Source organism: Rhinolophus sinicus, chromosome 6 (assembly GCF_057876585.1).
Source record: "Rhinolophus sinicus isolate RSI-liver-muscle chromosome 6, RSI-T2T, whole genome shotgun sequence".
In the NCBI taxonomy this organism is placed as follows: Eukaryota; Metazoa; Chordata; class Mammalia; order Chiroptera; family Rhinolophidae; genus Rhinolophus; species Rhinolophus sinicus.
Genome location: NC_142506.1, coordinates 11,301,651 through 11,329,251, shown reverse-complemented (window position 1 = coordinate 11,329,251; position 27,601 = coordinate 11,301,651). Strand labels below are relative to the sequence as shown.

The 27,601-nt window shown below is 40.2% G+C and overlaps 1 protein-coding gene across 6 annotated transcripts in view; it reads right to left on the bottom strand.

Annotated features, from left to right (window-relative positions):
- The window catches only part of WASHC5 (WASH complex subunit 5), a 55,230-nt gene that overhangs the window by 761 nt on the left and 26,868 nt on the right, over positions 1–27,601 (bottom strand). For all 6 annotated transcript variants that reach the window (XM_074316722.2, XM_019723053.3, XM_019723124.3 and 3 more), the window contains 16 exons: positions 26,642–26,808; positions 26,488–26,563; positions 25,350–25,460; positions 24,457–24,597; positions 23,332–23,412; positions 19,787–19,888; positions 19,071–19,250; positions 17,356–17,480; positions 14,793–14,955; positions 14,269–14,371; positions 14,101–14,180; positions 10,845–10,948; positions 9,275–9,404; positions 7,683–7,779; positions 4,284–4,437; positions 2,449–2,536 (listed from right to left, as the gene is read on the bottom strand). In XM_074316722.2, the coding sequence (XP_074172823.1) occupies positions 2,449–2,536; positions 4,284–4,437; positions 7,683–7,779; positions 9,275–9,404; positions 10,845–10,948; positions 14,101–14,180; positions 14,269–14,371; positions 14,793–14,955; positions 17,356–17,480; positions 19,071–19,250; positions 19,787–19,888; positions 23,332–23,412; positions 24,457–24,597; positions 25,350–25,460; positions 26,488–26,563; positions 26,642–26,808 (1,902 nt within the window). The remainder of the gene's footprint in view (positions 1–2,448; positions 2,537–4,283; positions 4,438–7,682; positions 7,780–9,274; positions 9,405–10,844; positions 10,949–14,100; positions 14,181–14,268; positions 14,372–14,792; positions 14,956–17,355; positions 17,481–19,070; positions 19,251–19,786; positions 19,889–23,331; positions 23,413–24,456; positions 24,598–25,349; positions 25,461–26,487; positions 26,564–26,641; positions 26,809–27,601) is intronic.

Genomic DNA, 27,601 nt, shown 5'->3' with positions numbered 1-27,601 from the left:
AATGAATGACCAGAGGGGAAGAGGAAGGCCAGCGGGGCAACCCCATTCCTTAGCTGTTCTTAGGGGCGGCCCTGAGGGCTGGAATTGGGGTGGTGTGGAAACCAGGTACTCTCCAAGTGCTGGAGACTGGTATTTTTAAAAAAGTAGTGTATAATTTTTTTCTGGTTATCACCTGCTAATTTGGGGAAATTTAGCAAATGCAAGAGTTTAAAAAGAATCTCTAATCTCAATCCCTTAGAGAAAACTAAAACTGGTAATTATTTCGTATTGAATTCTTCCGGGTTATACACACAAAAACTCTCTCTCAAAATTAGGATCACATAATCTTGTGTACTTTACTAAATCTTATATTGTGAATATCCCTGCACACATATCTTGGTGAACTTTTGTACATATATCCAGCAGGTAAATTCCTACTAGTGGAATTGCTGGGATAAGGTAAGTAAATTATAGAATCCTTTTTTTGATAAAATCAATTTCCCTCCCCAAAAGCTAAGCCAGTTGACACTCTCACCAGCAGGACTGAGAAGTAGTATTTCTCCAATCCCTTCCAAACACTAGGGACCCAATACATGACCACCAATTTGATGGGTGGAAACAGTACTTTTACTGTTGTTTTGATTTGTGTCCCTAGAATAGAAATAAGGTTGAGCTTCTTTACAAATGTCTATTACCCATTTATATTTCCTTTTCTGAAAACTGCTTGTTAATATCCTTTGCCCATTTTCTTTTCCTATTAGGATTGGGTTGGTTATCTTTTTCTTATTGGTGTTAAGAGTACACTATAAATCAAGGAAACGGGTCTTCTGTTAATACTTTCTTTAACTTTTAAGAGACATTTGACAGAATTGTTGAATCACATTCAGCATTTATAAGAGAGCAAATTTCTAAATCTTTGCTTTTATGCTGTCCTCCCTTGGTGTTTTACATAGGAAGTTCTGAGAGCTAATATATTAATTTTAGTCAAATATCTGATAATTGTTTCATTTTTCAAATTAACTCTCTGTATTTTGATACATGGGAGATGTGAAGAGACTACCTTGCTGTTTTCTTTAACTACATAATGAATCAAATGACCCAGCATTACTGACTAATATACCCTTCCTCCCCTAATTTGAGATGCTATTTTTCCTCATGTGGAATTGTATGTGCTAGGATTTATTTCTAGGCTACATATTCTAGTTTATTGATCCATCTATTGCGTCTCATAGCAGTACCACGCACTATTTTGATTTTTTGTTGTTTTACAATGTATTTTAATATGTGGTATGTTTTAATATCTTCTTTTAACGAAAAATCCTATTTTAGCCCATTTCCTATGAAAGTTTTACAAATCTTTTCCAAGTTAAAAAATTATCTGGGATTTTAATCATAACTACAGTAAACCTATAAACTAGAAAGAACTGACGTCTCTCAAATATTTGAGTCTCCTCATTCAGAAACATGGATTTGAAATTGTATATTTTAAAATTTTATAGTTTTTTCTAAATTGTTCTTTCATATTTCTTGAAGAGGTTATTCTCAACTGTATTATTTCCTTGTTAATTATGTGAATAGGATCTTTTTTACATTTTACTAGAATATTTACACATTTATTCTGTAACCAGCTTTTCTGAACTCTTAATAGTTTTTCACATGATTCTATTGGATATTCAATGGAGACAATTACATCCTCAATAAATACAAATTTGTTTTCTTTCCATTATGCATATTTTTTGTTTCATTTCTTACTGTCTCGCACCTGTACAACAAAAGCAGCAGCGAGTCCTATCACCGGTATAGTCCTGGCTTTAATGAGAACGCCACTCGTGTTTCACTATTAAGTATGACGTTGCTAGTTAATTTCTAAAACACCTTTGGCTTTTGTTATAAAAAAGTATCTTGATTCCTGAACTACTCATTTTTAAAAATCATATTGGCTTTTCAGCATCTATGAAAGTCTTACATTTTAACATCCATGTCTCCACCTTGAGCTAACACCAAAGTGGAATTAGTAGCAAGAAAGGAAGAGGAAAGCATTTCTGTTTCTTAAAAGGTGACGAGTTGTCTCATTTTTTGAAACCAGGCTCATCTCTAACTTTAGCCGTGGCACAAACTTAACCAGACTTACTGTGGGAACCAGATTACTGGGGAGAGAGAACAAACCACACCTGATTATTTCTCTGCTGTGGCCATTTAAGGAATTCTCTCTGGACTGTCCATCTAAACTCCTGAACTGGGCGAGTTGCTCACAGTAGGACAGCATGGCACAGGGTGAGAAAGAGAGGGAAGCTGTATTAAACTCTGTCTTCTTGCAAAGCCACTGAAAATGATGGGGAGGTGGGGAATTTTCAGAGCTGTGGGCCAGAGCAGTCGCGAGGGGAGAGGCACCACTGGGAATGGGTCCAGGGTCAGTCTTCATACTATCTTTTAACAAAAAGGGCATCAACATGGTTCCTTATCACTTACCCTCCTGGGTAGCTTTGTGTACCGAACATAATCCTCCAGGAACAGAAGGGCACCCACAACATCCGCAGGCATCTCAGGTATCTTCTGGCTGATAAGAGGAACAGTCTGCATCAATTAACTGTTTTGCACGTAGTAGGCCCTCAGTTAAGCTACTGAAAGACTAAAATGGCAGACTACTAAATGAAGTGAAAGAAACAAATCTATAGAACATCCTCGGTTCATATCAAGTCATTATCCTGCTCACATATCTTCAAAACATAACCTAGAGGATAAAATCTAAACTTCTCTGTGGTTTGCATGGCCCTTCATAATATGGTCCCTGCTACCTGTCTAGACTCATCTCTCTCTGTATCCCTCAGCACTTCCCGATTCAGACTGGCACGTCCCTGAACAGGCTACACTTGCCCATGCCCTTCAGTCTCTGCAGCTACATTTGCTCTGCATGTGTATTTAACAGTAAACTTCTGGACAGCTTTCTAGTCTCAGCTTGGGTGCTTCCTCCTCTGGGAAGTCCTCCCTGACTCCTATGGGCAGATGGCCTTTTCTTAGGCTCTGGATAGACTTAGTATCTTCCTCCAAGCCTCTTCAGTTTTCAGTTGTTTGGATGGTGGTTGCCTTGAGGGCCTGGGTCATGTCTTCATCGATCTGTCTCTAGCACCTGGGGTGGTGCGTGGACCACACTGTATATTGGAGGGTGTCAAATAAATATGGTATCTTACAGTTTTCCATATGGATTCTACTCACGTAGTCACTCATACAACTATACTGCCAACTACTCTCTAGAGCTGAGGATGCAGCAAAGCACACAAAGTCTTCCTATGGGGCTTACATTCTTGCTTTCATCAGAAGGAGTTTTTAGGTGTTAAAACTATTTCTTCTTCACACTGTTAATGTCAGCTGTTGCCTTCTTTCTTCTCTGCCTTTGGGTAAGCCCCTTCCACCCGATGTGCCATGGTCCAGACGCTGCTCCCCACACGGTGACTTCTAGGTGTTTCCATTTGTTACTGGCCATCTTAAAATGGGATTTCCCCATCAGGCCAGTCCTTCCCCATCTTAGCTAACAGACTGAACAACACACACACACTGGATGTTTTTCTAGGACATATGGTCAGCCTTGCTTCAAAGAGCAGATTTTTTTAACAACTGAAAAATGGAAGAGAGCTCAGAAGGATGGGCAAGTCTCAAAAATGAAATTTTAACAATCATAAAATGGGGTCAATTGCAAAGGAAGGCAGTAGGTCTGAGCCCAGCACCATAGCTGACACAGGAACAGGCCTACACTTTCTCCCCCACGCTGGTTGCTACTCATGGTCATGACTCATCCACGGAAAAATCACTGTGCACCCAGCAGACTCCCCGGCAGGGTGACTAAGCAGGGGCACACCTTGAATTCCTTGTGACAAGTAGATGTGCCCTCACTTTATAGAGCAGGGTAAGCAGACAACCCCCATCTCTACCAGGGAGATAACACCATGTTTCCCCGAAAATAAGACCTAGCCGGACAATCAGCTCTAGAGCGTCTTTTGGAGCAAAAATTAATATAAGACCTCATATTATATTAATTATATTATATATAATATGTAATTATATTATACCCGGTCTTATAGTAAAATAAGACCAAGTCTTATATAAAATAATACAAAATAATATGATAATATAATATAAATACAATATAATAATATAATGTTTTATATTAATTTTTGCTCCAAAAGACGCATTAGAGCTAATTGTGAGGCTAGGTCTTATTTTCGGGGAAACATGGTAAGAGGAATTGGGCATTGAAGGTTCCTGGCCTGCTCTGTAAAATGACTCCACGTACGAGTGGCCATCTATACCTTGTACACTGCTCCACTGTGGAGCGGATAAACTGGCCGATCAGCGCCAGGAACTGCTCCGTGTACCGGGAATGAAACTGCTTCAGCAGGGTGAGCAGTCCCAGGACGAGTGGCGGCCAGTCCACAGGGTCGGCAGGTTTTCGGCAGACCATCCCTGCAAGGAAGGACAAATTACCAATGACACCACCAAGTGAAGTGCTCGCCTCTGGCAGCGTTCACTCAGTGCGAATGTTCATGGATGTGCACATGATCGGGTCCCATCACCTCTGGCAGGTGATCATCTGGAGGGAATGACAACTCTGGACTACATTTTGAATTAGGCCCGGGATGGATGGAAGCTTCTAGTGGTCTGAAGGATGCAGTGCAATATAGTGGTTACTAGTTTTTATAATTGCCATCACTGTTTCTTTTGGGTTATACAATTAAGGCATGCTATTATTAAAAAATTGAAAGGTATAGATAAATGTAAATGAGAAAATAAAAATGACAGAAAATTGACGTCTATTAGTGGTAATATGGCATATTAGATGCCCCGAACTATTCTCTTCAAGGAAAATAATTAAAATGCTGGACAAAAATATAATGTTGAGCGTTGTATCAGAAAAGAATCTGCAGCAGTCACGACAGTGGAGGAAGGAAATTTGTAAAGTGGGTGAGTGCCAAAGCTGGGTTTCTGAGGATTTCTGCCCAAATCTGGACACCCTGACCTTCTGCCTACATGGCTGCGTGGGGAGCAGGAGACAGAGCTTGGGTTTCCAGGGGGAAACACCGTGATGAAAAAGAACAAAGTTGGAAGACTTTGCCTGATTTCAAGAATTATTAAAAAGTTACAGTGATTCAGACAGCACTGTCAGAAGGATAAACAGATCGATGAACAGAAAAGAAAATCCAGAAACTGTCCCACCCTTATAGGATCAACTGAATTCCCACAAATATCCAAACAATTTAATGGAGAGAAATCTTTCCAACACTGAACTTGTGCTGAACTTGGATCTTTTATGGGGAAGACATGAACCTTGATCCATACTTCACACTGTGGATAGAAAGGAATTTGAGTGGACCACAGACCTCAGTGTAAAAGCTACAACTACAAAGCTTCTAGAAAAAAAACATAGGAGACTATCTTTGTGACCTTGGGGTAGGCACATATCTCTTAGGACACAGAAAGGACTAATTATAAAGAAAAAAAGAGATAAATTGGACATCATCAGCATTAAACACTTATGCTCGTTAGAGTTACCAGTTAAAAAAATGAATACATAAACCACAGTATGTGAGAAAAAAATCCAAATACATATATCTAACAAAGGACTTGTATTCATAATGTATACATAACTGTTATACCTCAGTGATAAGAAAGCAATCAACCCAAATTAAAAACAGGCAAAAGACTTGAACTGACACTTAACAAAGAAAGATATAAAGAATGGCCAAAAAGCACAAGAAAAATTGCTCAACATCATTAATCATCAGGGAAAGGCAAATTAAAACGACAATGAAATATCATACACACCCACTAAAATGGTTAAAATTAAGAAGACCAACATTGCCAAGTGCTGGTGGGGTATAAAATGGTACAACTTTATTATAAAGTTAAACTGGTAAGACAGATCCCCAGATCCCATATTTGGGTTCTTAGGAGGGCGGAAATCTTAAACCAGTAATCCTGCTTTACCTGACCGAAGCCTTCCCACTTCTGAGTTCCTCAATGCCCACTGCATAAGACACTAACATTACTCAGAACACGTAGAAATCATCCTTTCCAGGGGGAAAGCAAATGTGGTATTTACAACAAAAGCTTCCTCTGTGCTGGGAGCCCCACAGAGACTTAACAGACAGACCAAGTAGGCACACGTTCTTAGCTCAGTCTTGAGAACAATGCTCACAAGGTTAAGTAAATTTCGGGGATATATACACACGCTGACGTTCCTTCTTCTGTCCTATTTTTTAAAAATTTGATTCCCAAGTTGACACATTAGTCTAACTCATGAAAAGAACTGTAGTCAGGTACAGACACATTTCTAGGACATGTAAAGGTTTTGTTTAACGATCTGAGAATTCCATGAACAGTGAGGTGCTTCCCATAGGCAGTTGTATAATGAAGGTACCTGACCTCAACCACAGGTACAAGGATGGAATTATCATCTCAACGGGATCCGTGAATGAATTCTTTAATGAAAACATGATATCTTTGAGCACTGACAGTTCAGCATTATAAAGGATCGTAGATTCTTAATTTGTAACCCAGGGACAACAGAGGGGGGACATGAATCTCTGAATCTTGAGACGAACCCTTAAATCCATCTTGGGATGGTTCTTGACATTGATTTTGACCAATATCAGGAGTTAGCATCAGTGGAGCACTTGCTCTGTGCTAGGTAATGTTTTAAGTATTTTAAAAATCTGATTGGCCTAAGAGGTGAACTAACTTGGCCACAGTCACGAGGTGATAAGTGCTGAAGCCAGAATCCAGACATATGTTTGTCTCCTCCCTCCTACAGCAAGTTTATTTATTGGGCGCCACCACCAAGCTCTGTGATCTGTGGCAGTGACAAGGATTGTTGTGGGAGGTGCGTCTGGGATCAAGAAACATTTTTGAATGAGAGAATAAAATCCTTAAAGAGACTCCACATCTTTACCCTAAAAAAGCGTATGAAATAGGCATGGAAATACTTCAATCACTGGTTAAAAAATAATAAATAACATTTACTAAAAAGCTCTCATAATACTTTTCAAGTAAATTTATAGTGGATTTTAAAATACTACCTAGAAACAAAGTTTGGAGACAGAGGAAGTACTTGGGAATCTATTAGAATTGTGATTATAAAAATGTTCAAGATAAAGTGATCAATGACTGAAAAAAAAAAAAAATTAGGGTTATGTCCCTGGACAGAACAAATCTACTGGAAGCCTTTGGTATCTATTGCTTGTACCAAATATTTTTACATGTTAATCATACATATCTTAAAGTATTAAATATTCCTGTATTAGTCTTCTCTCCCAACTATACTGTTATTCTTCATACCGCAGTTCTAGAAACACAGTAGGCACATACATTTGTTGAAAGGATAGGACATTAACCAAAAGCATTTTCTTTCACATGATACCAGCTGCTAAACATTAACGAAATGAGAGGGGCCAAGGTCCCCACACAATTTACTGGACGGTTGACCACTGGAAATTAAAGGTGGACTTTAGTTGGTTGATATCAAATCCACCGTCTACATTTCATGAAGGTGCATCATATTTCAGAGGCCCAAAGACATGGATGCTATAAATATGCATTTAACTGAGAAAAGATCTCATATGTGACATGACATTCTAGACACAGAGCTGTTTGGTTAGAGATTAAGCTACTGTTACTCTTACTTATTGCAGAGAATAAATGTGATACAGTACCTAGGTTTTTGTTGTACTGAAGTTTTGGCAACTGGGCGATCAAAAATAGAAAGTTGACAATTGGGAAGTAGGGTAAGCGCTTGGTTGTTATGTATATCTGGAAAAGAGAAAGGGAAGACAAATGAATGTTTTCTGCACGTTGCTCAATACTGCAGAACACATTTTCAGATGGAAAGCTTCCATTTTCTTTTAATGTGCTCTTCAGACTACCTAAAACTAGGATGGTCCCGTTAATTTGCTACCTGCAGAGTTTTATTTACCACCACTGACGCCCCTCCCCGCAAGCCCATAAATACCTGTATATCAATCAGCCCTTCCGGGAAGGGAACAGTTTGGCTTAGGGACTAGTAGTTACTTGCCCTCCTCCCCACAATCCTTTGAATGTCATTAACAAAGGGAGGGGACAAAAAGTGATGAGCAAGAATGGGACGGAAAGCAAAATACAGCAGTCAAGGCAAAGCTGGAGGGAAGGGCAGAGAAAGGGAAGGTGGGAAGGAGGGAAAGAGAAAGAGGCAGAAAGAGAGCTCCATATAGCAGCAAGTGGCAGTCCATAGTAGAAAGCCAGCAGGGGGTCCCCTTGCTTTTTCATTTGCTTTCCCCTGGCCTATGTCCCAGAGCCGTCTCCCTCCGGGTTCACCTGGCAGAAAGCTGGGCATATCCTGCTACCCTGCTCCTCCTGGCTGGCCTGGGAGGCAGGGTGGCATTCTGGCAGGAGCTGGCTCTGCTTAGATTCTGCTTAGACTGCCCAGCTCCATGGCTTGTTAGAGCCCCGGGGAAGTTACCCACCTCTAAGCCTCAGGATCCTCACGCAAGAACGGCACATTTCACAGAGTTGCTGTGAGATTAAGTAAGATGACCCATGGCTGGGTTAACACAGTACTGGCTTGACATGTAGTAAGTACTCAAAAAATGTGAGCTGCTATTTAGGTTCATAATCTTTTATCTAAAAACCTAGGGGATCATACAGATTTCAGAATTTCACATTTTACAGATTTTAGAAAGCTGATAACACTGTCTAGATCAACACCCTGTAATCAAAGTCATCAGTATCTGCCTCAAAACACAAATATTCACAGGAGTATCAACAGCCAGGAACAGGTTTGGCCACCAAATGAAATTTGGCAACAATTTGTGAAAAAACAACAACCCAGTTCTCAGAGATTTTTGGAGATCAGAATTGCAGAGAAGAGTCTGTAGCCCCAGATTACACTTGTGATTACTGTCACCCAGAGGGAAGCATCTTTGGGGAAAGAAGGACAAATGCAACCATTTAGTTGTAGTCAAGCAGCAAACCTCAGAGAAACCTAAAACTTCTCTCTTACAGACAGAGCACTTTTCACTGTTTAAGGAGCTCTGACAAACACTGTATCGTTTGGTTCCACACCGGAGTCAGGCAGGGATGGTGTGAGCGCAGCCTTACGTAACGTGCAGTGAGAGGAGCTCAGAAAGGGCAGGGACTTGAGGGAACGGAAGCCCTGGGATCTGCACCCGGGCTCTCCCAGTATTTTAGCACAGCAACTTGCCAGCTGGGCCATGTCACCGTTTGTACCCCACCGTGCCCCACCACACCATCACATCTTTTAACTATGAACCTTATTCAGCGGATTGTGAATGCCAGCTGCCTCCAGATAGGCTGTGATTTCATATAAGAGTGTGTTATCTTCTTTGGGGTAAGGAAGAGAAGGGTCCTGATAGTGGGCTTCGATATCCGCTAGGAGAGCTCTAAACGGAGGGAAAATAAAAACCAGTGATAAACGTTAGAGATGAACGGAATTTATACAACAGTTAGTATAGGCTATGATGTCATCTTTCACAGCCCCAGTTTTCTTATCTGTAAAAGAAGAAACAGAGGAAGAAGGACCTGCCAACTCTTGAATCTTCTAATTCTCAATTTCCAATTGATCGTAAGTGGAAAATTTAACCTATTTTATATTTTGGAGTCAACCCAAATCAAACGCTTTCGTCATTCAATTTTTATAAATTGACTAAACTCTTTTCACACCGACTTTGTCAAAAGTACTAATGCTGTGACCGAGAAGCATGGATTATTTGTTGTTAAGTCAAAGGCCTGAAATGAGAGCAAGCTGGTGGTGAGGTGGAGGGTATGACTACACTCCGGGGTGTGTGCCCAGAGCCACTCCCAGTCATCAGCGTGCCTCTAACTGCCCTCGGGGTGCTTAGTGACTCAGTTCTGTGGAAAGTCAGGTGTGCATTTGGGAAGTTAGTGGTGTCGACACCCTGTGCAATCGAAAATCCATGTATAACCTTTGACTCCCCCAAAACTTAACTACTAACAGCCTACTGTTGACCAGAAGCCTTACTGATAACATAAACAGTTGATTAACATATATTTTGAGGGGTGGCCAGTTAGCTCAGTTGGTTAGAGCACGGTGCTAATAACACCAAAGTTGCCAGTTCAATCCCCACATGGGCCACTGTGAGCTGTGCCCTCCTTAAAAAACAAACAAACAAACAAAAACATATATTTTATATGTTATATGTATTAGCTATTGTACTCTTACAATAAAGTAAGATAGAGAAAATAAAGTATTGAGAAAATCATAGGGGCAGCCGGATGGCTCAGTTGGTTGGAGTGCGAGCTCTGAACAACAGGGTTGCTGGTTTGATTCCCACATGGGCCAGTGAGCTGTGCCCTCCATAACTAGATTGAAGGACAATGACTTGGAGCTGATGGGTCCTGGAGAAACACACTGTTCCCCAATATTTCCTAATAAAATTTATTTTTTAAAAAAAAGAAAATCATAAGGAAGAGAAAATATATTTATAGTATTTATTGAAAAAATCTGCATATTAGTGCTTGCACAATTCAAATCTGTGTTGTTCAAGGGTCACCTACAATTGCTTTCTCAATCTGCGCAAGCACCTACCTAGCACAGTGTCTGGTGGGTATTAAGTGATTGATATATGTTGGTTGAATAAATGACTCCATCACACACACACCTACCTACCCACCCACCTAAGGTACAATACTGAGGGAAGAGGCTTCTGAAGACAGTTGACTATCCAGGGTAAGGAAGCCTATAAATGAACAGAACCTTCTCACCCAAAGAGAACTTAAAAGAGTAGGTGCTGAAGAGGCTGGGATGCCAACTGATGATGAACAATGCAGGCCCGATGGCTCTTTTAGGCGCAGGCACTTACTTGTTGAGATTCTCCAGGGCAGCTGCCAGGTGTTTGGAGTCAAACCGACAAGAATAGTTTAATTCATTGGCAATCTGTTGTCTCAGAATCTGCATCTGCCCAACCTGTGATGAAGCAAGAGAAAGAACAGGTAGAACAGGTAAATATTTCAAAGTGATGGCAGGAGGCAAACACCAAGATGACACCTTTTCAGGGGAGGATCACCACACTCTACAGAACATTGAAGGCTGGCGAGGGCTGGTCCATGGCTCAGGAGACCCTTCAGGGGACATCTGGGTAGACTCCTGGACGCCACCCTCAAAATGTTCCCAAGGTCTAACATCTTACAAAGTAATTCATTCATGTTCAGTTGTTCATGTATTAAAGGAGTCACTTTTGAAGCTCTATTTTTGCTCTTTTGGAGTAAGATCTCCAAAGTTATTAGCTGCGATGAGAAGCCCTACTTCCTGCATTTGTCCTAAACAGAACTCTCTCAAGTCCTGAGGATGCTATGTCACTCTGATAGTCTAAAATGTGGTGAATATTAGTCTCCCACACCACTCGTCAATATAGATCATATAATAATCTGGGTGAAAAAATAATCTACATAATAAAACCCACCAAGAAGGCCCCTCTAACAATGTTAACTCCTAATCCAGGGGTTCTCAACCTTGTTTTTGTACCTTGAACCTCTTTGGGAATCTGGTGAAGCACAGGGACACTCTTCTAGAATAATTCTGTTGTATGTACAAAATAAAACACATAGGGTAACAATGGAAGCCGAGTGTAATGAAATATAATTATCAGACTATTAAAAGAACAGGTTGTGATAGGAGTTATGTCAACATGGTGGATCAACTGCTGTAACTTCCAAATGGTGACGAGCATATGACGACTGTCAGGTGATGGTGAACTTTGGGGTCCGGTATGGGACAGATGTCAGCTTGCTCCCATAGACTTGTCAGCATCCTAAGCCAACAATCCACTCTGACTTTTAGTGCCAGTAAACTTCTTATTTTCTATTCTAGAAAAAGCATTCCTAAAAGGTTAGTGCTGGGGCAAGGAGGAACAAGAGTGAAGGCTGCTTTATAATTCCAGCAGCAATAAGGTGGAAATGAACACATTTCCTTTGACTTGCTGGGGACAGAGAAAAATCAAGAAAAAGAGTGGCCTTCTCTAAGAGCAAAGCTATTGTTTAGATAAACGAAGCTTGTAACAGCTAAAAAAGTGTTAAATGACCTCAAATGTATTCCTTTCGACAACTGTTCTTACTATTCTACTTATGTGAAGAAAATAAAAGTCAATGCAAAAAAAATTGCTACGTATAAGTAAGAAACTTTTTGTGAATAGATATATATCATTTACAAACCAGAATAGAACAAGTGCAAGAAAATAGTGGGTTCTCTCAGGCCACGCAAAAATGTCTCTCCAACCTTGTATCTGGCCCATTTAATTTCTGGCTTAATTCTAGATACGCTATGTCAAGGGTTCCCTTGAAAGGAGCAATCTAGAAATGGGAACAGAAATCAAGTCAGTTTAATATAACTTGTTCTTATTTAAAGCGTGAATCTTGGTGATCAACACTTTTTCTTTTTGGTGCTCACTTACTTTAATACAATACTGGAGAGGCCAAGGAGCCTGGGAGCATGATAAACTCATTCCATCTATTTATTTGCTTGTTTAGAGCTATCTGGATTATCCCCTTGTCTCCACAGTTTCTCTAGAGTTGCACTGACAAATACAGTAGCCACTAGCCATATGTGGCAATTTAAATTTAAACTGGTTAAAATGAAATAAAATAAGAAATTCAGTTCGTCAGTCTCATAGGTCATGTGTCAAGTGTACAATGTGTGCATGTGGCTAGGGGCTGCCATCACTACTGACCAGCACAGACTGTTTCCGTCGCTGTTCCAGATCATTAGCACAGCTTAGTGGATGCAAGCTCCCCAATTCAGGAGGAAACGACAACAAAAGTCCTTGGGAGCCTATGTAAAGATCACTGACTTAGACACGGGCTACTACTGAATTACCAGCAATTACAACTAACAGCAGTCTGGAAGAGCCACTGGGCTGCAAACCATCTGGCAGCCAAGAGGAAAACCTCCAAGCCTCTCCCCAGAACGCCTACAACCACCCCTGGCTTCCTACAGAGGTAAGACCTCACCTCCTAGAAGGTTTTCCAGCAATCAGAAACTAGGCCGGCGTGGTATTTCACATAGTTTCAGTATCTGAAAATCACCTGGCTAAGGGAGCAGCAGACCTATATAGCAAGAGGACATCTAGCAGACTCAAAGGCTCCTTGTGTTACCTACCATGTTTAAGTTTCCAAATTACACACACACACACACTCACACACAGAAAACATAAACAATTCTCTCAAATTATGGGCAATACATTGTGAATTTGGCCGAGACACAATGAGTACTGTCTCCATGAGCAATTTATTTAGCTGGGAACAAGAGAATGGAACTTTTCTAAATTCCTATAGCATTCTAGACTCTTCCTGGGGTACGTGGTACTTTTAACCATGAATCAGTTTTCCGTCAGGAGACCTACTAGACTGTTAGCAGGCTTTCTGAGGAGACAGGTAGTGTTTCCTTTAACAGTATCACCCAACAACTGACAAAGTTTTGTACTTGACAAGTATTCAATAAAGGGTTGTTGAATATCTTGGGCCATCAAATGATGAAAGAAGGACACACAGAGGATCCCTGGGATCCACTGTCAGTGTCAAGGCAGGATAACAGAGGAGAGCACATTTTACACTAAGTTGATTTCCATCCAGTAGATCAATCTCCTCATTTCACGTTCTTATTCATGTCCAAAGACTCAGTATTCTATTCATGGTGTAAGGATGATTCATGCCCCAAAGAACCTGGCTTTCTCACATCTATGCAGACACGAGAGGGGAGAGACAAATGGTCCATAAACTGACAGAGCGGTTCATTACAGGAACTTATTTTGAGAGGATACAGTGTTATTGAGGGAGGAAAACTTCCATTTCCTGTGTGAAAGCACCTCTTGCCAAAAGGCATTTCAAAAAGAAACAGATTCCTTGAGCAAAAGGAAAACAAAAAGCCAATGAAAAGCATACTTAAGAACAGTTCCAGAAAGGGAGATAAAGAAACAAATGAATTTAGAATAATGGATAGAAGTGTTGTATTTTTGTTCTAATGACAAAAGAAAGAAGAATGGCTTTCTTTGGGCAACAAAATTACAATAAATTAATAATTAAAAAAACATAGCATTGATTATCACCCTCTCCTTCACAACATACCTTCATTATAGCCTCGAGATAAGCTGTCCAAATCTTCTGTGTTTTGGCAATGGCGGAAAAATAAATTTTATTCGAATTTGCTGAAAGGTTAAAATACAATTTTCTATTTAGTGAATTTGGAAAGGCTACAGTACAATCTCCACCTCAGGCTCGTTTCAGAACACTCACCTACAATACTTTTGAGGGGGCTGACAGCATTCATGAGGGTTTTTAAAGTATCCTGAACAGTTCTGTCTCTCAGGATAATTTTCTGAAACATACTGAGGAAATTCTAGAAAAGAAGGCAAAAATCAAAGAACCAAACGTAATGAATAAAGGAGTAAGTACTCCAGTTAAGTGAAATGTCAGGTAGAACACAGACTAGCTTAAATCACACCACACTGTAAATAGGACAACAGGGGGAAGCAGTTAACTTCCGCTTCCTATTAGAAACATCCCTTGTTTCCAGGAAGAGTGGCTGGCTTCAAAGAGAAAAAGTCTTATCTTCCCAACATGAAACCCACAAATCCCATCTACCTATAAAAATACTATACTGGCCAAGAAATTCTAGTTTATTCTCGTTCTTACATACCTAATGGGAATCTCATTTATAATACCTGATGTCAGTAGGGGAAGCATGGAAGACGAGCTAACGATCAGCTCTCATCTCCCCCAGGGGAGCACGAGACATGCATGGGCACCAACAGGCTCACCTGTAGCTCCTTTACAATCATGAAGCACAGAAGCCTGTCTAACCCGTTCAGGCCGAAAGTCCCCAGCGTGGTCTGGATTTCTGAGAAGAGGCGGCTGCTAGTCACTTCTTGATGAGTTTTCATATCATACCAAGTGTTCAGCTGGTCAATGTGACACGTCATTCTAAAAGAAAAACAAAACACACCCCAAACCCAAAAGCAGCTGAGAATTCTTCATCAAGAGATGTGGGGTTCAACAGGATTTGGGGTATCAGACATCAAGAACAGTCACGATTTGTGCTGAATGACCTCTGTACCTAGGCACCCAAAATATCTCTGGGGTGACACTGGATGGACCAGGCAGGTAAAACTGAGCCAAACCACCTTTTCCTGCCCGATGCTGTGTCACTACTTCATTTCCACTGAGTTAGGCTGTTTGGAGTCATGTTAACAGGACAAGGTTAGGTTCATTGTCAGGCTGGAGGACTTCAGAGCCCAGTGGTCTCTCCACAGGGTCTTGAAATTTCTAGACTGTGGACCAAACAGCCTTGTGTCATTTCCATTTTAGTAAGAAAGAAACTGAGTCTTGGCGCCCTATCTAGCCGTTAGAGTATGATGACAAGGCCATTTCCTCTTTCCTCCCAATTCTGGTCATCAACCACCTTCTAGACTCAGGAGTGAGAGGACGATGATGATAACCCACAATATTCACTGAGCACTTCCTACCCGCCAGGTGCTAGGACCGTTCCACATGCTTGCTTTTTCCTCCTCATAATAGCTTTGTAATATATAAGCCATTTGAAACTTGTGAGATGACTGAAGCGTAGAGAGGCCGGATTCCAACACCATGCCCTTAGCCACCATTTTAAAGGTCCTCAAATGTTGGGGTAGGGACCTTAAGTCACTGGTAGAGTGTGTTGAAAAACAGATGGCCAGATTCGGTAGTCCTGGCACGGAGCCTCAGACACGGCAATTCCATGAACTCGAGAGACAATATGCCCCCAACTGTGAGAAGCAGCACATATCTTTACCGCAACGGGGTTTTGGAGGCAGTTAAGAGAGCTTCAGGAGCTAAGGAGATTTAAATTCAGAAGTAAATGAGAAGAACAAGACGCTCTCCGGAACTGCACAGGACCGCTCCTTTCCAGCTTCCAAGTGTCCTTCCTCCATTGCAGTGCTGGTGGCACTTTCAGTGTGTCACTTAAGAGGCTTCCAACACTGATGATGAAATCAGTATGTGACATGCAAGTCCCATTTATGTTTAATCCTTTCTGCAAGTATTACCATGGCATTAGGTGGGTTTTCTAGAAGGGAAAACCCATTTTCTAGAAGGGATGGGTGCCCAGAAAGGAGGAGTTACAAAACGTTTTGGCTCTCTTAGTCTTCTTGGCCCATGAGTCACAGACAAAAGTCATTTCTACTGGAAGTTTTGGTCAAGTTTCCTAAGTTTGAAGAGACAAAAATAAGCCTGAAGTAGAGGGCGGTACCAAGGAGACAGGTCCAAGAACATCTAACTTACACACATTCAACTATGCACAGCTGGACAGAGAAAGAAGAGAAATCACCTTTTCCTGGGTAATCCCACCAATCGCCGCACTCAGTGAGCACGTGTGTGTGTGTGTGTGTGTGTGTGCGTGTGTGTGCGTGAACACGAGACACAAGATGTGAATCTGCCTTCACTCAGGCGGTCTCAGTACCTACTCACTGCTTCGTCAGAGGTCAGCCAGAAAGAGGAGAAAGACCGGCTCAGGATTCACCGAGAGAAGCAGCTTGCCAAGTCTCGACCATGGTGCCCACCCAACATATTCTCAATGGCACTTTTGAGGATGTGAGATTTTCGCTCATGTGACTTACTGCATGCAAAGCTATGCAGTCTGTCCTCGAATGAGAGACACAGTGCTTGAGTTGGGCTCCAGAGTTGGAGGGTCTGGTGTGTATTCTGGGTGCACCATTTATTAACTCTGTGATCTTGGGCAAGTGACTTAGCTTTTCTGTGCCTCGGTTACTTCATCTTTAAAATGGGAAGAAAAACAATGCCCACCTCGTAAGAGTAAATGAAGGGAGGTGTATAACGTCCTGGGAGGAGTGCACAAAGTAAGTGCTTGATAAATGTTGGTTCTTACTATCAAAAGTACTTGGGTGTTGGGCCAAGAAACCAGGAGGTCATCTTAAAAGGTCAGGAACTGAGTCGACAAGTGCAAGAGCCAGTAACTGGAATGGAGGCGTGTACCAGGGTTACATAGGTACAGATGAGCAATTTGTAACTTTAAAATGTTTTAATATACCGGAGAGTCCACAGGCCTAAGTGAGAAGAATGTTAACTGACTGGAAAGCATGAGGAGCATAGACAAACGGTGGCCAAACTGACTCAAGGGTTGTCTTAATCTCTATATCTTTGGACTGAGGTCACCTCAGTCACACTGAGGAAAATATGCAAAAAAAGTGAATTTGAATAAACCCATTAGAAGGGATTCAACTGCAGCAGGGACCAGGGTGTGACCTGAGTATACGCAATATGTGAGTGTGTTGAGAGACTTCGATTGTCCACGGCGCTCAAGGCCCAGGGGAATGTCGATGCACCTACTTGGGGTCTGTGATCCGCAAGATTTCTCTGCAGAGTCGACCAATGAACGTTACGGACTCGTCCACAGGAGTAAACTTTGGTATTGGAATATGGGTGGACTGGTACATACTTTGCCAGTCTTGAATCTAGAAAGAACACAAAAATATTTAGAACATCTTTGACAAGTTACCCTAGTTATGCTTTTCTCACAGTTTTACAATGACAAGGTTGCATCTAGAGTGACAATAAATGTTCCTTGGTTTCAGAGGAAACTTTCAAACGGTATTAGTAGCCTCCCCGAAATGCCACATATAATGTTTATATGTAAAAAAAAATGTTTGTGAAAAAGTGAAGTGATGGAGAAGTGAGAAATAAGAAAGGACACAGGAAGTCTGGCTTTTTGTCTTACAAGTGAACATGCATCAGTGCAATAATAAAAATCCAAAATATTATAAGGCTGGAAGATACTTAATCTTTTCATACCTGAATCATATCAATTCTCTAATTAAAAGCTTACAGAGTGGCTCCTGGTTAACTACTGACTAAAATCTAACTTCTCAGCCATGACACTTAAGAATTTGTTGCTCAGGGGCAGCCAGATGGCTGTTGGTTAGAGCGCAAGCTCTTAATAGGGTCACTGGTTGGATTCCCACATGGGCCAGTGAGCTGCGCCCTCCACAACTAGATTGATACAACAACAACTTGACTTGGAGCTGATGGGCCCTAGAAAAACACACTGTTCCCCAATATTCCCCAATAAAAAATTTAAAAAAAAAAGAAAAAAAAAAAGAAAAAAAGAATTTGCTGCTCAAACAACCCAATTAAAAACTAGGCAAAGGACCACAGTAGACATTTCTCCACAGAAGATATACAGATGGCCAAGAGCACAGGAAAAGATGCTTCACATTATTAGTCACTAGGGGGATGCAAACCAAAACTACAGTAAGATACCACTCCATACCCAGTAGGGTGGCTATAATTAAAAAGAAAAAAAAAAGGCAAATAACAAGAGTTGGTGAGGATGTGGAGAAATTAGAACCCTCAGACATTGCTGGTGGAAATGAAAAATGGTGCAGATACTGTGGGAAACAGTTTCGTGGTTCAGTAATAATTTAAACATAGAATTACCATTTGACCCAGCAATTCCACTTAGGAATGTATTCTGATCAAAGTCTCAGAAGAACTGTCAGTCAATCACTTGTGTTATAACAGTGACAACAAACAGCTTCATTCTGTACCCATTTAATTATGTCTGCTTTCTCCTTAGGATAGTAAAGTCCCAGAGGCCAGGTGTCATACCGTGTTTCCCCGAAAATAAGACCTAGACGGACAATCAGCTCTAATGTGTCTTTTGGAGCAAAAATTAATATGTATCAGACCCAGTATATTATATTATATATTATATTATACCCGGTATCATATCATATCATATCATGTCATATTATATCATAAGACCCAGTCTGATATAGTAAAATAAGACCGGGTCTTATATCAATTTTTGCCCCAAAAGATGCATTAGAGCTGATTGCCTGTCTGGGTCTTATTTTCGGGGAAACACGGTATAAAGTTTTCTGCAACTCTCACAGCCCCAAAGATATTCGTGACTATCTAGTGCTAACTGATTTTTAGAAACTGTTTAAATGAACTTTGTTGTTGGCATTTCTGAGGTTTAGGGTATGTATTTTAAATGTCAGAAATAATAAATACAGTCAAGAATTTAAAATGTATTTAGACACCTTTGTTCTTAAGAAGTTATTACACTCTTGCTCCACATTATAATTTATAATACGAGATACTTCTTCCTGCCAGATCTTCAGAGCATAAATGTTGACGTAGTCCTGTATGTATTCAAAAGAACGATGGAATCCATCCATGGTGGCCCCCAACTCTTTCAGCTTCGGCATCAATTCACTTGGCTGTGCAAACGGGAAACATAAATTCTATTATTTTGGAGTAGACTGTCAACCACTATAGTCTATCTTTCTCTTATTTGCGTATCTATCTTAAAACAAACTATTTTGAATTGAGTTTACTAAGATGAAAATTACCCATATGTAAATTTCAGACCTACGTTTTCTGAGGAAAATGACCATATTACTCAACAGATTAGGCAAAATAAAAAATTAGCCTTTATAGTTCCTATCTGCTTTAGGGTTAACCAATTTCTTTCAACTATAGGAAGTAACTCAGAATCACAAACAGTTCAATTCTTAAACTTGGGGATCAACAGGTGAAGGAAAGAAGTACTGGTTTTAAACAGGATTTTCTTTAATACGACTGGATTACAGTAAAGGATCAAAAAGCACATCCGCTAATTGTACTGAAAATCATATATTAGATCTATGTTAGAAGGAAAGGTCTTGTTCACAATTGTTAAAAATGGTGCTGTAGCCCATTTTGCAAGCTGAGAAAGAGAAAGAGAAAGGACAGACTCATTTTGGTCATGTGGTACCTTGGCTCGAGGGTTGAAGATCAATCCCCTATGAAGAGCAAAAGCAACACGTTTTACTAGCTCCTTTCTTATTCCGTCTTCCAGCAACTGTTTCGGATCCACCTATGTGCAAATTGAAGAGTAATAAATGGCAGTGAGGAAAAGCTCGGTCCTGAAGAAATCCACAGGAAAAACGGTTTCCAGAATCCACCGTGGAACACTCTTCTACCTCTTTTCTAAAGGATCAGGACTGTTTTCCTTTCCTCTTCCTCTGTGAGCTTGTGTAGCTAAGACAGCATTAGACTCACTTCTTTAGGACTTGGTTTATCTCGGTAAATTCATGATGATAATTTTACAATATGACATTTCAAAGATGGTGGGTATGGAAAGTCTTAAGTTGCCTCACATTTTAATAATTTCATTAAAAGTAAAAAGTGCCTCTTTTTTTATCACTTGAAGGAGGGAGTGGAGTGAAGGGCCTGCATTTGAATTCACTGTCTTTTCAGGGCATCGACAGCCAGATGGACAAACTCAAGTTTTGAGTTGGACCACGCTGCAAATTTAATGATTCTCTTTTTTTTTTGAGCATTCTTGGAATGGTTCTGTATTTAATTTGGGGGATAAAATGAAAAAGCAAATCTGCTATCTAACTCTTTAAGTTTATTTTGCTGGTTCATTTTTTCTGTAATGAGAAAGCTTTTGTTATTTCCCCACAGACAGTCTCCTATCAGAGCCATAAAACATCAAATCATTTTAAAGCACACTGCTTTGAATTCCGACTTGTTTCTTTTTTAAATTTGTAAAGAACCATTATTTTAAAAAGTCATAAAGGCAACTGGTGGGGTCCATCTGGGTTTGATTATATTTAAACTTTCACGAAGACAAATGCAGTGCAAGTTGCAGAACTGACAAAAGCCAGAAACACACGTTGAATTACATCATGACTATGCAGCTGGCCACATCCAGACTGGGGAGAGACTGTAGGTCAAAGGCTTTGGGTTCTTCAACAGATAAATTGTACGATAAAAAAGAACAGAGAAACCTGGAGATTAAAAGACTTAAAAGACATATTTTAAAAATGGGCAAGTATAAATTATAATGTAGAGAGATTTACTTTTGGATAATGAAACTCTAAACAGAGACGGATTGGGTCAGGGCACATAAGGAGGGCCCTAGGGTGGGAGCTGGCTCCATTACATTTCTCGCCTGGAGTGGTGGTGAAAAGAAATGGTATTTCCCTTAGAATAACTCATGAAGCTACATAATTGTTTCTGTAGCTTTCAGTATCTATGTTCTATTTTATGATAAAAAGGTAAATTATAAATACATATAATTGATGAGAAAAAATCAAAGTAACATGAAGTTTTGAAAGATATATTCCTTATAAGGACAGATTTAATGAAAAAGAATGAAATCTTTTCATGAATCGAAAGGTCTCAAATGGACCTTCCAATGCTTCCTAGACTTTTACTAACCTACGGAGTGCTCAGAGCTAAGAGAAAGCCCCTTCACAGTCCCTTCCTCACATTTCTAGCCATTCCACTGAAGTTAGCAACAGTTAACAGGTTTCATATGCATCTTCCAGACCTATCTTTATCCAATTGCATACACATTTGTCCTTAAATACATATTTAATTTCAAAAGTCTACATGGGATGATATATACATACAAACACCTCGTTCTGCAATTGGCTTTTTTCACTTCAAGTCTTGGAAATCTCCCCGTGGCAATTTCTTTTCCAATGGCAGCAATCCCTAGCACGAGTGCACCATGATATTCAGCCATTCTCTTCCTGATAAACACTTAGATTATTTCTTTTTTTTTTTTTGGGGGGGGCTACCTCTAACAATGAACACTTACATCTCGGTGTATATCTCACTTGTTTTAAGTCATACTGACTAAAGTGAACTTATACTTTTTATAAGTGTTTGAAATAGATCCTTAACCTTGGGAGGTTAAAGGTTAGCAAGGGCCCTGAGTTGTTGGACTGGCAAAGACAGTCCGTTAGATATTCCCTCTGCTCTTATTATCTGAAAGCTTGTGGCTGAAGACTTACACTTTTCTTAAAGGTCTTTCCTGTGATAGTTATTGCTAATTGTTATGTTTTATTAAATCCTTTTTATACTGGTCACTTTGCATATGCAACGCTTCATCTGGCCCAAGGATTCATCACTACTTTATGGATTAATAAGAAGTGATAACCTGAACGTATACTCTCTGCATAGAAACTGGCATCAGACCTAAAGCATGTTTAATGGATTCTATTAGTATTCTATTAGTATATATAATAGAATTTCTTTTAACACACTTCCAGAAAATACACACTAAAGTTCCATATCTATTTTAGGGTCATTTCCTATATTTTCTTGGATTTTATCAATACAAATGTTAATCTGGCAATTTGATAAATATAAATTTGTTTAAAAATCAGAAATGTTCAGATTCTACAGACGTCAGAGAAACGGAAAATAACAGCACCATGAACTATGTGAACGGGCACATCACTAGGCATCACAGGGCTGTAAGTTAAAACAGCAATGAGACACCACTTTATACCCCTCGGCAGAGCAGAAGGTAGAAAGCGCACAATAACAGTACAGGCAAAAGTGTAGGTAGATACACAGCAAACAGTCATTTCAGAAGATCATCTGGCAGTATTGAGACAAACTAAGTATCAACATGCCCTATGAGCCAGCGACACATTCTTGGGTCCATACGAGTAGATTTCAGAGATGCTCATCTCGACAGTGTTTATGATGATGAGGAACGTAGGTGTGCTGCTGGGCAACACAGATGTCTGTCCCTGGGGCAATGGCTAAGTAAAAGGTGACATTCTCTGCAATAGTGAGAAGTAACCACCTACCAGACCCAGAGCAACATGAATTTATTTCAAAAGCAGTAACTAGTGAGAAAAGTTGGAGAAAGAATGAAGAGACAGAGCACAATGATTTAGATAACTCAAGAACACGTGCTTACATCAAATTACACCACATGCGAATACCAAGGATGCCTGCACATATATCACACGTACAGAGTGGGTGCTGTGGGGATGGGAACAGGCATGCGCATCAGGAGATGAGAAAGGAAAAAAGAAGAGAGGAGCTTCCATGCATCAGTGATGACAATGACCTCAAAATGACAATGGGGTATGATTATCTCAGTGCTTTGCACCTGAGGTGCAACATACAAATATTAAAAAGAAAGAAGGGTGGAAGAGAGAAAGAGAGAACGAGAGAGAGAGAGGGAGAGAGAGAGAGAGAGAGAGAGAGAGAGAGAGAGAGAGAGAGCGCTCGCTATTCCAAGGGAACTGAATCATTTTGTTTTCCTTATTATTATAGAGTCAATAAAATGGATTTGCCTTAGATTTAAATAACTCTTGGGTATTATGAAAAATAAAGACTGTAATGCTCTCTGCCCCTCTATCAATCCATGAGTGAAGTGAATGTGAAACAGCAAGGGATGCAAGATGCTAAGGTCTTTCCCTGTTCCCCATGGGATAAATACCACAGTAATCCAAACCCAGGGTCTTACTACAAGGCCACGCAGACCAGCATCAGAGCCGTTACCTTGATAATACCGACTAAAGTGGTTTTCATCATTAAGATGCCTTCAGTAAAAATGGAAATCGCATGAGTCAGCTTGGCAACCTTTAAGAAAGAAAAAGAGATAAAAGACCCATCATTTCTAAGGGAAGCTAAAACAATCGGCTAATGGTCCCAGAAAGGAGAAAGACAATAGGAACGAGTATGCAGCTTTAGGACGCTTGTGTGTCCCTGTCCCAATCAGAAATGAGGCTTTGTGGTGTCACTGAGACCACTGCTAGACATTTTCAGAAACCGAGTCAGAAGACATAAAATAGTTCTTTAAGCTTTGACCAATCATTTCTCCTTCTTTGGGCCTCAGTTTCTCACGCATAAAATGAGGGCAGGACTTAATGACATGGATGGTCCCTTCCAAGTAGAAATAGCTCTTCGAGACTCTACGAAGATAATCTCCCCTTTCCTGCCTTCTATGTTTGTTTCAAGCAACAGAGACATTGATAAGGTAGACAGGTGCTACATTTTTCAGTTAGAATAAATGTGGAAATTCCAAGCTTGAAACTCTAAATTCATGATGTAATTTTTGGAGCTCTGTCTGAGTGTGAAATTGATACAGGAATAAAATGTGCTAACAACAGACATCGTATTTTCAATTTTCACTTGATTTTACTTTTCACATCTTTAAGTTCAGGGAGAAAGAAAAGCGGAGGTGTTTGGGAAAAATGACCTCTGAGGTGCTTAACTCTTGAGTGGGCTTAAAAGTCTGGCTGTAGGAAATGGTTAATGGAATACAGATTTTTTGAGCCATGGTTTGACATACCAAGCAGGAACCTGAATGTGAAAAGTCTAGGCAATCAGGCCCAAGAAGAATAAGGGCTGATTCATCAAGGCTATGCAAGGACAGAGTGATTAGCTGAGGTCCGTCCACTTCCTCTGAGAACACTCAGGCAGGTAAGGCCCTCAATGACACCAGGACAGCGGAACAAATAAAGGTGTGATTGTACTGACGCGGCAAACGTAGTTATCATTGAGTGACGGAAAAAAAATCAGAATTGATCTGGTGGTCCTGGGAATACGGCAGATGACAGACCTATGGTATTTCATGGTGTGGGTTTTAAATATCAAAAGGCACGAGTCAAAGGGACACGCCACCTCATATCGTGGGCCAAGCTGAGCGTAGTCTCTCAGCTTTTCTTTGTCCAGGCGGGTCGGCACTTCAATAATATCGTGGGTCTGAAGCTTTATGATCTTAAGCAGAGAAGTAAACATGCTTTCTGGAATGATCTGCAAAACCTTTAAGGAAAGGGAAAAGCAGAAAAACAATTGAAAATCTCTTTCATTTTCTTAGCTGATAAATGCGAGGGTGACAGTAAGGGTCCAGTGAGTACAAAGCCATTTGTCTACTGGAGGGGGTGCTCTTTTAATAACTGCTCTCAGGCACAGGGTATGTTCCTGCTCATAGATATACAGCTAATCCTCATACAAATGCTGCAAAAACATCTGTCTTTTCCACATGGCAAACTTGTAAAAGATTGAGGTCAGAAACATGAAGTAACATGGCCGTAGAACACTCGGCTAGGAGGTGACACAGGTAAATTTTGAATCCAGGCCTGTCTGGCTCCTCACTACAGCATAAGTTCTTGAAACAAGGACCAAATTTCCCCTGAAAACTTCAAATTCCAACCAGGTTATGTTGGCTCTTTATCTGGTACTTCTTACCTACCAGCTCTGTGACTTTACAGAAGCCATTATAATCTCTGTTCTTCAGTTCCTAAACCTATAAAATAGGGTTAAAACCACCAGCACTTAAAAAACAGGTGTAAACAGCACTTAAAAAAAAGTTCTTTGAAAGTAAAACCACATCTGTACATCCACAGTACCTGTAAGAATACGTTTATTTTCAGGTATTGCAAATTTCTGGGATAAAATTAAGAGGGGAAAGAAACACGGGTGTACTTTTTATAGGGCTCCCAACCATACCTTATGTAGTTAAAGTAGCAGTTATTTTGCCAATAAAATAAACGTCGCCTTGATGCATCTCTTACCTTTCTCACGTAGGACACCAATTCACCAGAATAATACTGAGACACACTGAGAAGATCAGGGCTATTTGCTTGATTAATACGAAGAAGGGGCAAGTCAAGGGCAGAAGCAAGCTGGAAGAAAAATAAGATGTATCTGTTCCTCTTTTTCGAGTCCTAGCAACCTCTGTATTTCCAGAAATAGTAACATATCACAAAGCTCTTGGGCTTTACCCAAGGAAGCAACAACCACTGAACTTCATCAATGTCATTAATAGTTTCTGACACAATATAAGTTTTAAATGATAGTCTTCGGCGACAGCGGTGGTTCTCAAGCTGTGGTCCCTGGACCAGAGCCTCGGCCTCACCTGGGGACTTACTAGAGATGCCAGTTCTTGAGCTCCAGCCCAGACGTACTTAATCGGACATTCTGGGGCCAGAACCCAGCCATCTGTGTTGTGACAAGACCCCCGGGGATTCTCGCATACCCGCAAGTTTGAAAGGCACTGTGCTATAGAAGACAGCTTGCCCTCTGTGGAAATCAAACATTTTGACTGTATTGACTTCGATCAAAGATGCTGTGGCCTGGAAGACGTGCCATCACTTTATGTACCACTCAGAGAGAAAAAGACATGCTGACAACTAAACTACACTGCGCCATCAATGATAAAACCCATCCTCAATCACAGAGTTGTTAGCATATGAAAGAAAGTGCACTTCAGAATTGATATATGGGGTAATGCCATCGGAAGACACTGAGTAAATTATCTGTCCATTTATCATGATCTGAAATTATCTTGGAATCAAGGGCCATGCAGGATTTTAAAAATGAGTACGTAATAGGATTTATAGTTCCCTCTAGGAAATCAAGTACCCACAGGATTCACATTTTTAGTATACTGGTAAAACCTTAAAAAAATTTACTTCTCTCATTTAAAAACAATTTTCTGTACGATACTCCAACTTACTAATTCAAACTTCAAATACTTCTGGCACCCTTTGAAGCTATGCTCTCAGAGAAGAATCGCTAACAATTTTCAGTTTATAAAAAAATCCTTAAGTTATCCAAATGTCTAAAAGGACGAAATCTTGGGCCGAATGAACAAATCAGGTCAACTCTTTCCCAGTAGCTGAGAATGAGGTCTCACTGTTCTTTGCTTACCTTCAGGAATGTAGCTCTGAGTTTAGTTACCATGGATGGGTTTACCCTTATGCTCTCTTGCATGATAGAAGTGAAACTGTAAAAAAGGAGTAGATGGTTAGAAGACTTTCCCGGTGGCGGGCATCCAGCGCAAACGTCAGGCTGTCCACATTACCTGTCAATTAACTGCCAAGCAAAAGAAAGGTCCCCTACAATCTGCATCGTGATCAGGACCTCCTCTTTAATATTAATGGTTCGGATCATTTGGTGGAGAAACTTGCGAGTGTCAGCAAGAAACTGACATACTTGCAGATTGGATTCCAACTGGTGAAATTCTTGAACCTGTGTTACATAAATACAATTAATTGAAAAATCTTGAATGGCTTCTGTAGTGTTCATTTCTTTCCACCCTACGTACTAAGAACTTCTTGGCAAAATTTTTAGTTCAAATTACAATTTCTGAAATGTGTAAGCCAAGTCATAAAACAATGCACTAGGATTAGAAAATGTTGCCCTATTTCTTATCCTGTAAATATATGACATAATAAGTGAATACTCCCAATTTCCATTTCAGTGTCAATAAACATGTATTGGATAATCCTCTTAATTCTGAACATTTGCAGGACGGCTAAAAAACAAAACAAGTTACATCACAACAAGGTGGTGGCATTTGTACACTATTAAGTTCTTTGGATGTACTCTTTAAAAACAAAATAATGAGTCTACAGTGTCTGACATTTTAATGCACCCAATTCACGGGGCCTGGGCTATATATCAAAATAAATAATGCAAAAGATAAAAAGACATCTGAGATTTACAAAGTTGTTTATCGTTCTACCATAGACTAGAAAATCCAAAAACAACCAAAATAGAAATAGTACAAGTGAGCAATTGTTCTGGAATGGTTAGGGAACCTGGTACACTAACAATGGACTATTATACTGAGTGGCCATTTAACAGTGACCATCCTAAAAACCTTGCAAAAATAAGAAAAAGCTCACAAGAAAGTATGCCAAATAAAAAAGAGCATTAATTAATCTCTAAAAATGTACAACAATACCAATTAAACAGGGTTTCAGATGAATATCAGTAATGTTTTCAAAATAACAGAGTGTATGGTTATTGTTCTGATGCT